General features: G+C 43.9%; 1 protein-coding gene across 1 annotated transcript; it reads right to left on the bottom strand.

Annotated features, from left to right (window-relative positions):
- Window positions 1-1,019: 1,019 nt before the first annotated feature.
- LOC142769402 (anoctamin-1-like) lies at window positions 1,020-12,179 on the bottom strand. Its single transcript, XM_075872621.1, has 7 exons — window positions 12,166-12,179; window positions 11,912-12,057; window positions 8,774-8,926; window positions 7,394-7,446; window positions 5,024-5,208; window positions 3,041-3,146; window positions 1,020-1,658 (listed from the first exon to the last, which is right to left on the bottom strand). Exons 1-7 carry the CDS (start codon window positions 12,177-12,179, stop codon window positions 1,482-1,484), a joined length of 834 nt encoding a protein of 277 aa, XP_075728736.1. The 3' UTR covers window positions 1,020-1,481.
- Window positions 12,180-14,037: the final 1,858 nt, after the last annotated feature.

Raw genomic sequence — 14,037 nt, 5'->3', positions numbered from 1 at the left:
TATATGTGTTTCGCGGTGTTCGCGAATGAGTAGATAACTGAAGTTGTCGTTGCTGCGTCCACGCATTGCGAGTAGGAAGCCCACAAAAGGGACGCGTCCGCGCGTTCGTACGTAGACGCGCTCGCTAGTCTGAGCTGTTGCCACGCTTGCGTTCGTGTCAGCGTAACCTCAGTATTATGTCGCAAGTGTTTGTGTATGGGCTGCGAATTTCTTCGTGCGCTCACTTTGAGAACTGGGTCGCTTACACGACCCTGAGAACCGCCGCTGTCAAAAGCCCGGGTGTTGTGTGTTGGTTGGCTCCAAAATGGCGGTGCACAGAAAACTATGCTGAATTTGGTGGAAGCTGGCAACAGCGTGCCCCGTTGCCCGCTGGTTTTGGCTGAGTTTCTTGAAGGCACTTATTAAGATGTCTCCACCCTAAAAACGGCCGTTCATGTAGGCTCCTTAGCCTCGCTCGCTGCGCTCAGCTAGGGTGGCTAGAATTTAGACACTAGCTCAGGCGAGCGAGCGTCGTCTGAGCGGCGGCGCGCCGTCTTGTGGGCGCTCTTGAAGCGAAGAGAACAGCTATGCCTCTAGCGGGAGCAATGAAAACTAGCGTACACACCAGTGCAACGACTACAGACAACCCTCCAGCAAAAGGAGCAAGCCCCTACAAGGAAGAAGGAACAAAGTGTTTTGGGAGCGGGAAAATCAGGTCCACCTGTATCGAAACAAGGACGGCTACCACGGAAACACGTTTGCTGTGATATGAGTTCACCTCTATACGGCTTTTCTGGAAGTGTTTTTAAATCGTCAGCAAGAAAGCAATTGTCGAGGCGTGAGCTTCACGTTGAATTTATTTTTTTCATAATGAGTGGCAAAGCGCTATGGTTGAATACCGTGTGAAAGCGTACTGACACGAGATTCATGAACTGTGTAACGTTCTAGCACGTTCGGTGTCCCTAAAGAACATTCAACGAATCAAGAAACATCTCGTAGGCGATACTATAGCTCAGAAATAGTAAAACCACTGACAAATGCGGAACGATACGCCCACACCAAGTTGAACTTAACTAATTAAAATGTTCTATTAGAAGTCTTTCTCGACTTTGCATGGAATCTACGCGGCTGCACTATTGTTTCAATTCGTCCAGCGCTAACCTTTACAAAACGTGGAACAACTGGTGGTATGGTGCCTGCAGAAAGGTTGTCAAGCACACAAACTCCTAGCGCTAACGAATTCTTGTTCACTTCGAAGGAAGACATAAAAAATGCACTTTCACTAACAACTACATAACGCGGTAAATTTGCACAAAAACGTTCAAGGGGAGGAAATGTGAGAAAACAAAGTTTCTTGTACGGCCTAACGTAAAAGTCCCTGCCTCAAACCGGGCCAATCATTACGACACGCAATAATGGATTACAACAAACGTTCAACAATATGGCTGACTCGACCGTGAGAAACTAGGTAGTCGCGGTGAGTCGCATGCACAGTATACTAATCAGCTGTTCATCATTAATTGCGCCGTGGCTGCTACGGATGCGGCCGCGTCACTGTCTTGCAACTTGGCGATGAGGTCCTGGACGACGATCTGTTCCCGCTTCATGCGCTGAGCCACTGACTTAGGCATGGCCGGGATCATGCCGGCCACGACGCCAGTGATGAAGAAGACCACGTGCTGCGATGAAAACGATAAAAGAACCGGGGCGTTGACGGGAGTGAAGCAAAAAAAAAAGTCGGCAAAATGTTTCAGCATAGGCACACATAGGGGACGGTTGGTGGCACTGCAGATAGATACGACTTCTAGCAACCGCTAAATACTTAAAACTAATAAAACTACAGTTAGGCATACTGTGGACTGGTTTGTAGAACGTTCTGTAGAATTATATACAAAATTAAATGAAGAGTAGTGCCACTACATACCAGACCCAGCAGCCGCTAGCTAGTCACAAACAAACCTACATCAGATTAATATGTGCGGCTTAACGTCCCAAAACCACCATATGATTATGAGAGACGTCGTAGTGGAGGGCTCCGGAAATTTTGACCATCTGGGGTTCTTTAACGTGCACACAAAAAAAAAACACCTACACCAGGACACCCTATGAAGTTTTATAAAATATTCTGTCGCATTTATTCTACATAAACTTAGGTGTAGACTGGTGCCACTGCTGATATACCTCTTCGTGTGAGCACTAGCTGCCGATAAACAAACAAAACCGCTATACGAGTCTCCGGAAAGTTTTATAAAATATTTGCAGAACTTACTCCACATATTATTAGACAAATACTGATGCTATAGAGATGTCTCTCACGACAAATACCATAGCTATTCATAAACGAACAAAATTACAGTCTGACCACCTGTAGAAATTGTTATGGAACATTTTGTAGCATTTATTTGTCGGCAGTACAAAACAGTATTTAACAGTATTTTAAGGCAGAGTGATGAAGGGTTATCGCAGGCTTCATAGACATTCGCGCACAGCATTTCAATCAGTGACAATCGATAAATGAAAATCTGAAATGCAAAGCCTTTAAACAATAATTACACTACATCTATAGACGTATTGAATACGACTTCCAGATGATAAATAGCTCGTACTTCATATACACAAAGTTATGAAGTTTACCTGTGCACGTTATGTACAATTTCTTTACAGAAATCTCTAGAATTTGTTCATCACTAACCTCGTAGTAAATGTCAGTAGACGTTCTAGATTCTCTTAACGTTCCCTTTAAAGGCTGTCTTCAGCGACCAATACACTTCTAGATTCGTAGTTCCCATTCATACGCGACAATTAAGAGTTCCCTCAAATGCATGCAATTGCATTTAATATGGGAGTTTTAATGACTCCCAGTTCACATAGTCACTCTAGGTAACGAGTCTCACTTGAATCATTCGGCTCAACCATAGCTGTTACTGCTAATACTACATGACATAATGTTACCCAACTCAAATGTTATGATTTTTCAAGTGCATGTGTTAAAATATTATGACAACACTAGTGGCTTGTAGGGTGAAATCATCGGCATTGTGGATTAGCGTCGACTTCTCACCTCGAATATGACGACGAAGCATAGTTGGGCAGTGGTGATGACCCAGAAGGTCTCGGACAACTGGTACTCATTCTCTGTACCAGGAGGCTCGCGGAATCCCACATACCTGCGGGATAAAAAATTCTTTAATGACGCCCAGCGTGTCAAGAAGTCAGAGCAATAGCTAGAACCTGCTATCGCAAGACTTCCAATTAGGACGACACTTCTTTGAGAGCTTAAGCTTTGGCAAGGCCTCGCATACGTCTCGCAAAATCCCACAAAAGTACCTTAATTTCTCGCCAAAAATCCACGTGACCCTCTCTGAGAGACGTGACATCATGGCATCACCGTGACGTCACAGATCAATATTTGTGGCGCCATACTTGTGGTCGTCGCAGGAGACGCTCCGTGGCATTCTTCGAGTTGTATGAATTAGCCTTCGAATAATCAGAAACCCGTGCGTTAAAGCTAAAGCCTTAGATGCCTTTTCAAAAGCGAAATTCGACCGTCCGTGTACCGCGACGTCGGACACGAGTGACGCAAAAAAAAAATGTATATATCTTTACGCGATGACGTCATCTCTATGACCGACCCCGCCATGCACCACAATTGCGTGGTAGACGTGCGTTTTATATTGTCCACCAGTGTGTCATATTCAGGGTTACAGCTCGAGCGTAGTAAGAAAGCGGGAATGGGCTAAAGTCAGGATCCCTTCCCGTAAACTGTGACAAGCGGCAAGGTACCGCGTGGTGTAACAGAACGAAGTACTCGAGGACCTCAAATGGTGAACTTCCTGAGCGAATACAAAAGTGATAGCAAAGATTGCCGAAATTTGAAATATTCAAACACGTTTGTAAGTGTCGGTTGCTGATTACTTCTTGAGTATTGTCACGTTGTACTGGTTATAAAGGTGGTAATCAGATGGCTGACGATGGAGCTTTAAATAGTGAACTTGTGCCCAAAAAATCACCCTTCATTATACAAGCGATAAGAAGTCTCAATACTACGATAACGTTTAGCAAGGTCGGTGGTCGTCGATAATCTGTTCGTCCGGCCCCGCCGTGGAGGTCTAGTTGCTAAGGTACTCAGCTGCTGACCCGCAGGTCTCGGGATTGAATCCGGGCTGCGGCAGTTTCATTTTAGATGGATGCGAAAATGCTGTAGGCCCGTGTGCTGAGATTTGGGTGCACGTTAAATAGCCCCAGGTGTTCGAAATTTCCAGAGCCCTCCACTGCGGCATCTCTCATAATTATATGGTGATTTTGGGACGTTAAACCCCACGTATTAATCAATCAATCAATCAATCTGTTCGTCGGCGCAACACGTCTGAAACTATACAAGCACAACCGAACGTGCCAGGAACCTTGCCGGTGATCGCGGTAAGAATTCCAGGATAAACTGAGCAGTTTCTATTGCGCACGCAGTCTTCTGACAAGACTCCTAAACGATCGTGAAGCTCCCATACCCCCTGGCGTGCCTTGTGCCGAGCGGTGCTAACACCTTTTGGTTAAGCCCAATCATGTAAATAAAAAAAGACGCAAACGCGTGTGGCAATATGTTACTGTTGATATGTGTTCTTCACGTATGAATCAAACACCATATAGTGAGTATACGCTGACGTCATCGCAGCCGTGATTTTGTTATTCAGCCACCACATTGAAAGGCACGCTTTCTTATTCGATCTGCTTATCTCCAGAAAAGCGAAGCTGTGGGTCGTCCAACAACAAAATGGTGCGCTTTGACGTCAGGTGAATACCCCCCGATATCGTTGCCCGGCTAAATATTCCCATTGCGCCGACGAAAAAAAAAAGGAGACTAGGGATCATCATGGTGTTAGATATATCTAACACCATGCTAGGGATCACCAACTTGCCCAGATACCCACTGCTACTACACTGGAACAGAGTGTGTACTGTTGAGCTTAATGCCCGCACACGCTGTGATCTCTCAGTGGCGTTCGATAGCCATAGCGGAATGCACGCATGATGAAAATGAGCGTGGTACCTGCACTCCCGCACAATGGCTCCGTGTAGCGTGCCATTGTTGGGCCGGTGCGCGTCGTCGAAGTCGCTGGTGTCGAACGTGGCCAGCGTGAAGTTTGTGTAGCCGCTCAGGCTGAGCCCCTTGCTGTGGCGCACCTGGTACACAAGCCGCGGAATGAACTCGCTCGTGAAGGCGATCAGGAACGCCTGCAGCGGGATGGTGCAGAAGCGTCGGGGTGCGGTCTAATTGATGTACGTCGATGGCGTAAATAATGGTGGAGGGGTGCAGTAAAAAAGGTGGCTACTTGGGTTGGTTGGTAATGCATTTGGTTGGTTGCTAATGCAAGAGGGCGAGGGGATCGCAAACAGGAAAGTATCTTGTCAGTTAAATTTTCATTTCAAGATTGGAATAGGATGATCTGGCGCATGCACCATCATTTGTTCCTTTTTTGTGTGTGTGATTCCCTTACCCTCTTGACTGTGTACATATCTTGCCACCTTTCGTGCAACAAAATGGTTGTGTGCGCTCTGTCCTATCGGTCTTCTTCCTAAAAACGTTTCCGGCGCACTGAGAAAATGTGTCAGAGGGGTACTTCATGATTGGCTCGATCGAAGGACGATGCATATTTTTGCGCACTAGGAACCACGCAGTACCTAGGAGATGCCGTCAAGGTCAATGACGTCACGGCTACTGGTGCTCAAACTTTACAGTGCGTCGCCACCTGCATTTTCTCACTTATTTTTACCCGAATTGCTCAATTATTTACACGATAAAAGTAGTTTTTTTCCTAATTAGTGTCCCTTGAATACACAGGTACAGATTTGCCATGGCATGTAACACAGATGGCAACATCTGTGACTGTTGTAAGTAGCCTATAGGGTGCAGGGGCGTAGGCAGACGTTTTTATCGGGAGGGGGGGGGGGGAATTCATATTGAAGTGACCATTTTATGCTCGGTATAACATGACGAAAAAGAATTTTGGGGGAGAGGGGTTGAAGGACACAGGTTCGGAGTTTCACCTTGTGGCTACGCCACGGAGTGATATAGTAATACAGAACTGTCTGTAAGTCGAAAGTGCCGTGTTTCCTTTTTAATAAATCTTCACGATTACACGCTTTGAGCTAATTTTGGTATATTCACTTCGTGAAAATTGATTTCTCGAGGGTATTGTGATTCATATCAGCAGCCGTTAGGATGATATATTCGTTATGTATGCGTTATGTATGCGTATTATTTGTTACGTATGCATTTTCAAGTAGAATGCACGTTAACTTGAATACTTCGAGTCAATTCATTGACAAGCCAATGTAATTTTCAAATATACAGTGCATCTTCCACAGTTTTGAATTCCTGCATAATGATTATCTTCTCCTTTTCTGCACAAACTGAGACACTTCTAAAAATTTGAAAGGGCCATCAAACTAATTGAGCTATGCTTGCTAACTTAAAATGGCCCTGCAACACTTCTTGAGCGTGGTCAGAAATTGCTGCCGATCGGTAGTAGAGGCTCCCGACAACACGGAAGCCAAATATTATAGCGCAGCATGCGGCGTGGAATTCACAATAAATTATCAAAGTCAGCTAAAGATTGCTTTCTCTTCTCTCGACAAATCGCGCAATATGCCCGCAAATCACACGTAGCAAGCCCATCTATCAGCCATTGGCTGATTTGAACATGACGCCCCCACTATTTTCAGAGATCGCCGCGGGAGGCCGCTACTTGTACACGCATGCGCGCGCGATCACACTGACAAAGCCGCGCATTCGAAGAAGAAAAAAAGCTTTCAAGGTCACAACGTGCGTGTGACGTTTTTCTGTGGCCCTGCCATCCCTCCCTGTTTAGCTTCCAGCGCGTTTGTCGGGACGAGAGAAGAGAATGCAATCGCAGCATGTGACAAACCTTTGTAACTCCACTCGCACTGGACGGATTCTTAAAATTTTTGCGGCGTTCGATTCGTGAGATAATAAACTCTTCTATTCAATTCATTCCATGATTACTTCAAAAAGTGTTTCAGGGCCCCTTTAATGAAAATGATAAGTGGCGGTACCATGCTAGTCTCTTATATAAATGCAATGCTAACAATCTGATGGCATGTTTGGAATACATAAAATAGTTATCAGAAACTACGTCAGTTTTCACGAATACGTATTCCTGTGTTAATTCTTCAACATTAACCCAACAGTCCAAATATAACTACCTACATGGTTTTCAAAAGCATTCTTGCTTAGATGTTTCAGGAAAACTCGAAGTAGTGAATGGAAGATTTTTTGCGAGAATCCTTATTTCTCCCGTGCCTAGGTAGGGCAAGGAAATGAAAATTTCAGTAAGCTATTGCATTACAATCGCTTGGGTGCATCATTCGCAACTATGTTTTTTTTTAGCAAACTCACATTGCAAATCACGGCGCAGCGGGCAAGGAGCCTCAAGATGGCTTGCCATGCGCCTGCGAGAAATCAACACAAGATAAAAGACATAAGTTGCAATGGCGTCCGCTTGGGAGCTGGTAAAAAAAAACGCATTAAGGAAGCAGCATGAAACACAGGCTCATGACTGGAGGTTACATTGTGCAGCGTTCAGGCAGATTATTAGATAGAATAAAATTTTGAAGTCTCGTGTTTCAATTTCACGCCGATACTGCAGCACGCAAACGTCAGTGGGGCGTTGCAAATTTTAAAGTCAGACTACGTATTTTTGCGGAATAGGTTTCATAATTTTTTTGAAAAATTTGCTGCGTTAAGGCTATGTGTCCCTCAGAAAACTATGAAACCATTTTAGCGACAAAGTATTACACAAAACATTATACAATCCAAGCAGACGCTCTCAATACTTTACGGCAAGATGGGGGGAAGGGGGGGGGGAAGAGGCACTATAAGGCTGTGCCGCCACCTGTATTTTCTTCTTGCGCGTTTTGTCGCTCAGCAAATGCCGTCTGACGAGAGTAATGGTGCTCTTGGTACCATGAAGTTGACATTTATTAAAACAACACAAATTGTTTTTCTATTCAGTGTTCCCTTTAGGTTTGAGACTGGACTTGGAAGACTGCCACGTTGCGCTTCGTACTAGTCTTTTTTCTTCCTCGAAATGCACCCACGGACGCAATTGTAAAGATGCCAAGATGCAGCAGTAGGCCTAGAGCACACAGCCTATAGCGAATATACAGACAGCAAAATCTGGCTCGTTGGTGTACTCATTAAGGGGGGGGGGGGTGAATTATACCTGCAACTTCCCTGATGGGAAACCGGCGTACCGACGGAGAAGGGGCGTAACCAGCAAGATGAGGGGCTGTCCCCTTAGAAAATTTTCAGTTTAGCATACACGCACACACGAACACGCACAAAGGTTAGTTCCTCCCCTTCATTTAAGAATTTTGGGCTACGTTACTGCCAGGGAACCTTGTTAATACGGGTGTAAAGAGGAGAGACTTTTGAGCATGAGCATGTGTTCTGCTAACGAATCATTTGCTTCGCATCACTGGCGGCCGATGCCGGCGATACTGAGGCTACAGTAACCTTTTGCAACACTGTACTGAGACTGCAAATAAGAATTATACGACGCGCCCTCTCGTCAGTGACAGATGCAGCAGAGTCGTTTGGAATCAAGCATAAGTCGTTCAGTTGCATAACTGGACGTTTGTGTATTGCCCGTAGCTATGGGAAAAGAGCAGCCTGAGCCCCCCCCCCCCTCCCACTTTCGAAGAAATTTCTGGCTACGGGCCTGATTTGTGTACACGTCGGTCACACAAGGCACACGTCACAAAGGTAAACCCGCACCGATATTCGGCACCCTCTCGGCGACAGGTCGACGCAACCGTTTGCTGTACCGGTAAGCGTCGAGCCTTATCTCGCACACGTTGTTGATGAGCGCGAACAGGGGCGCCAGAGGAAACGCGGCCACGAACAGGGTGACGAAGCCGAACTGGATTGCTGCGACGGGGACAAAAAAAGACAGTCGTTACCACCAACTAGCACGACCACGACCAGTGAAGGTCTTGTTTCTCTTAAGAGCTCTTCCGGTCCAAGAAAAAGTACTAAGGAAAATTGATACGAAGTCGATGATGGTGATTAAGAGTTATATTGGATGGCATTGGAAGATAATTTTGGTTTAGTAATCTAAGTATATGTTCTAATATCATGTTTATAAAATATAATGGTCACCACAAGCCAACCGCAGTGAGTTATCTAAAGTAGTTTTAAGATAACCCACCGCTGTTGGCTTGTGGTTATGGTGCCTGACTTCTGACCCGATGGTCATGGGATTGAATCCCGGTCACAGAAGGCGCACTTTTTATGTAGGCGAAATGCTAGGGATGTGTACATGGGTTTAAGAGCACGTTAAGTGACTCCAGGAAGTCGAAGGTTTACGGGATCGAATCATGACCGCGCCAGACGCATATCGATGTGAACAAAACGCTAGGGATGTGTGCATTGGTTTAAGAGCACGTTAAAGAACCCCAGGATGTCGAAAGTTTGGGAGCACTCCCCTAGAGCGGCTTTCAATCATATCGTAGTTTTGGGACGGAAGATTGGCATTTATTTTTAGTAATAATCAATCGCTTAATTCATCAATCATTTATTTAAGGTGCCCTGGAACAAACATGATGTATTAGTGCAGGCACACACGAAAATAAAACTATAAAAATAAACAATACAATGCAGTCAACAGAAAAAATAAATAAAAAGATTGAAAACGCACAGAGAAAAGAAAAAAAATCGGCGCAATATGGGAAGAATTAGACAAGACAAGAATCGTGGAATAGCAGCGAAGAATAAAGGGAACAATGCACTGATGTGTGGAAGGCTTCTTGAAAAACGTGAAAGTGAACAATCTGCACACCATAAAAATCTATATAAGACAATGCAAAGCTGAGATGAAAACAATGACAGTGGGCTGTGAAAAAACATCAACATTATGAAAGTTAGTATTACATAGACTGTATTTTGTGAGCAGTAGAGTGTTGGAATACGTTGGCAGGTACTTGAAATGGTCGATTCTCTCTGGTTAATTTACGCAAAATCTAAAAATTTACACAACTCAAAAGCAAAGAAGGGCAGGATATCATACTGTGAACTAGTTCGTAAAGAAGAAAGAGGTGAGTGCGATTTTGTCGGCGGTGAATTGATGCCAATAATAATACTCTGACAGCGTTATAACAAGATGCAGAGTCATTTCTAGCAAAACGATGGTTGTAAATGCTTAAGACTTTTGCTGGACTCACCCAATGACGTCAATGCCAGATTTAGCAATGCCATTTCAGATTTCGGTAGCATACTCAAGTTGAGAAAGACATAATGTGGTGTACAGTTTATGAAAGGCTGTACAAGGACTGAATTATTGATAGATTCTGCAAACAGCCGAGAAAACGAAGGTCTCACTGAATAGTACGTTTAGTGTGAGCAGATACAATTAGTATGCTATCAAAAAGAACACCAAGATCGCTGAGCTCATAAACCTTACATAACGACACGATATTGACAAAGTATTGAAATGATAGGATAGATGTTTTGCAAGATTAACTCATAAACTTGATCTTTGAAGTATTTAGGGAAAGAGTATTCTTGTCACATCATTCAGAGAAAGAACACAAATCTGATCAGCAAGCGGTAGTCATTAACTGCATGAATTTTCTTGAACATTTTAATGTCACCGGCATACAAGAAGAAAGAAGAATAAAAAAGAATAACAAATTACAAAAGAAACGTCGTTACCGTAGGTTAAAGATAAGAGTAAACCCAATACAGACATTCAAGGACCCCGTTAGTACCTTTGAACAAGGAAGACGTTTGACTATTTGCGGCAATATAACTTGATCTATCAAGCCGATAGTTCTGCAAGAGATTCACAAGTTAACAGGAAAGTTCGTAAGTTTAACCAAAACCAGTAAGTGGCTGACCACGTCGAAAGCCTTGCTCAAGTCACAGTAGACTACATCAACCTGTCTGTCCTCTCTAAGAAATTGGTGGGGTGATTAGGGTCATTAAAATAGCAAGATTTTTGGTAGCTGAGCGGCCAGGAATATCCGTGTTGATTAGGAATCAATGAATTTCTTACGCTAACATACATTATGCCGTGAAGAGTCAGCTCAAATACCTTCGATGTTGCACACAGTAGAGATATTGGGTGATAGCTAGAAACATAAGTTTTGCAGCCCAAAATAAATGCCGGAAAATTACGCCCAGTATTCAACATGCAAGGAAATGTGGAAGCATCAAGACAGTTATTAGTTATTGCAGTCAGTGCTGGAGTAAGTATGGTGGAAGGGATGCCATCTGGGCCACACAATAAGGACGATTTTAAGCGCCTAACGCATGAACAGATGCACTTTTCATTTAGCAAGAGACTACTAGATATGCTAACTGCTTTGTGCTGTTATTATTATTATTATTATTATTATTATTATTATTATTATTATTATTATTATTATTATTATTATTATTATTACAACATGCCTAAAGGCCGAGGTGGCTCCTATATATGCAGCCGCCTGTTGTCTCAGCGTGGAAGTGGTCGCATTTACGGCTGGGTGTACCTGTACGCACTGCTCTACAGCAGGGATGCAAGCAGATGCATTTTCCTATGCACATTGCAAAGGTTCCAATCAGAACACTTCCATCACCATTCTACAAGGCTGTCCTTGAGACAGCGGCATGACCAGCTATTACCACTGGACACATGGTAACAGACTCTACGAGGCACTGCTCGACTTAATAAGCAACACCGGTCTTACGACGCACACCTAATGCACATATACAAGTAAAATATTGTGTCTTCAGGTTGAGCCTATGCCACAATAAAAAGCAAGCCTTCGTTCAACGAGGTTAGGCGGAAGTCACAGGGGGCTAAGGTGGTGCCGTTTCCCCGCCTCAGAATGACTTGAGAAGCGAAAGAAGGCGGGATCGCACAGTGCTCACTCATTTCGAGGTACTCGTCGAAGGGCGCGAGCTTGGGGCATTCCTCGAGGTTGAAGTCTTGCTCCCAGCGGGCGAGCTGCGATTTGGGCTCGATGATTTCCTTGCCGAGTCTTCTGCGACGCTGACGCCACCACGCCTTGAATATGCTGGAATACAAAAAAAGTATTGTAAAGTACATGACAAGTGACGTGGTGAAAGGTACAATTATGATCGTGCGCTGTTCATCGTTACGCGTCCTCCGTATACACTAGTACCAGGCCGCGTCCATTTCGGTATGCTATGAGCTAACGAAACCACAAGAGCACAAAGGCATACCCAGCCGCGGTAGTCCTGTGGCTATGGTGCTTCACTGCTTACTCGAAGGTCGCGGGATGGAATCTCAGCCGTGATGGCCACTGTTAAATGGAGACAAAATGCTAGATGTGCTTCCATTCTTTTGTTAAAAGAACTCCACGTAGAAGCGATCCTCGAGGCCCTCCACTTCAGCCCCTATCATGATCATATCGTGGTTTCGGGACGTAAAAACCCAACATTTACTAATTTTACACGAGCGGACGAACGGGCAGATAGATAGATAGATAGATAGATAGATAGATAGATAGATAGATAGATAGATAGATAGATAGATAGATGGATATAGATAGATAGATGGATGGATAGATATAGATGGATGGATATAGATAGATGGATGGATAGATATAGATGGATGGATAGATATAGATGGATGGATAGATATAGATGGATGGATAGATATAGATGGATGGATAGATATAGATGGATGGATAGATATAGATGGATGGATAGATATAGATGGATGGATAGATGTAGATGGATAGATAGATATAGATGGATAGATAGATATAGATGGATAGATAGATATAGATGGATAGATAGATATAGATGGATAGATATAGATGGATGGGTGGGTGGGTGGGTGGGTGGGTGGGTGGGTGGGTGGATATTTTCAGAAGCCAAGCTCCTTAAGCCGTGCAGTCTGCAGTAGTAGTAGTAGTAGTAGTAGTAGTAGTAGTAGTAGTAGTAGTAGTCGTCGCAGTAGTCGGTAGCTACCTTTTCTTTAGTCCTTGGAATGTCCGCTCGATGGCGGTACTTCTATATAATGAATATATATGAAACGATGCGAAATGGCGGGACTTCTATATAATGAATATATGATGAAACAATGCGAAATGGCGGGACTTGGAGTGTTCACTAGATGGACGCACGCACGAAAAAAAGCAAGAACGAACGAACGGATGGAAGCGCAGAAAAACTGACGGACGCTTCTCCCCTTTCACAATTCACTCCGTGGATATGCTGCGATTTTTTCCAGCGTAGAATGGCAAGGTTAACGTCGCAAAAAGACACCAAAGTGCAACAAGAACCAGTTGAGATTGGTAAAGCATTCCTTGAGAGGTGTATTTTTAATCTTGCCGTCATAGGTGCGTCGTGAGAAAAAGTAGTGAATCTTATCGTTTCCTTGAAAATTTCGCTTCAACTTAGCACCCGAATGTCAATGTCATGCCGTGTATTTTACTCTTTCTTGTTTCTAAGCTATTGGTCACACTGGTTCATAGAATTTCCTCAGCCTTTCTGTTTTAGGTGTCTAGCTCTTGCAACATACAGAAATTCATTTTTACCGGTAAAAATTATATTGACTTATGTGAGTCCGTAACATCTGTGACGTCATGGTGGATTGATGCGGGAACCTCAAGTCGATGTCATCACTACTGAATTTTTGGCGAGTTCCTCGCTTAACGAGAGTTTCCTGACGGCAACGGCGGTGCATCGGCACTATGAAAAAGAAATTCATTAGCCCAATAATGCCAGTGCATTTATTTATTCAACTGATATTATCAGAGCTCGGGAAAACGAAAATTAGGGCGAATCGTTTCAACACGACTGACTCTCTCATTTTCCATGAAACTAATTAAAGAACAATCTGCAGAATCTCTTGAACAATTTATAAAGCATACATGATTGATTTCAAACATCATTTCTGTGCTTCGCTTGCAACATGGCGTTATACCGGAAGTATACTTACGGGACCACGATGTTGTGCGTGGTCCTGATGGCTTGCTGACCCAACATGACGGTGGCGAGCTGGACGAATACTTCGTATAAGCAGC

Source organism: Rhipicephalus microplus, chromosome 8, assembly GCF_043290135.1.
Source record: "Rhipicephalus microplus isolate Deutch F79 chromosome 8, USDA_Rmic, whole genome shotgun sequence".
In the NCBI taxonomy this organism is placed as follows: domain Eukaryota; kingdom Metazoa; phylum Arthropoda; class Arachnida; order Ixodida; family Ixodidae; genus Rhipicephalus; species Rhipicephalus microplus.
Note: the sequence above shows the minus strand (reverse complement) of the source record. Positions and strands in the feature narration are given on the sequence as shown.

What these genes read in the sequence shown, in the direction of transcription:
- LOC142769402 (XM_075872621.1), bottom strand. An exon ending in GCCATTGTGCGGGAGTGCAG is followed by an intron (nt 3,147 to 5,023) that starts GTACCACGCTCA and finishes TTTATCCCGCAG; the next exon opens with GTATGTGGGATTCCGCGAGC. An exon ending in GCTTCGTCGTCATATTCGAG is followed by an intron (nt 1,659 to 3,040) that starts GTGAGAAGTCGA and finishes TTTTCATCGCAG; the next exon opens with CACGTGGTCTTCTTCATCAC.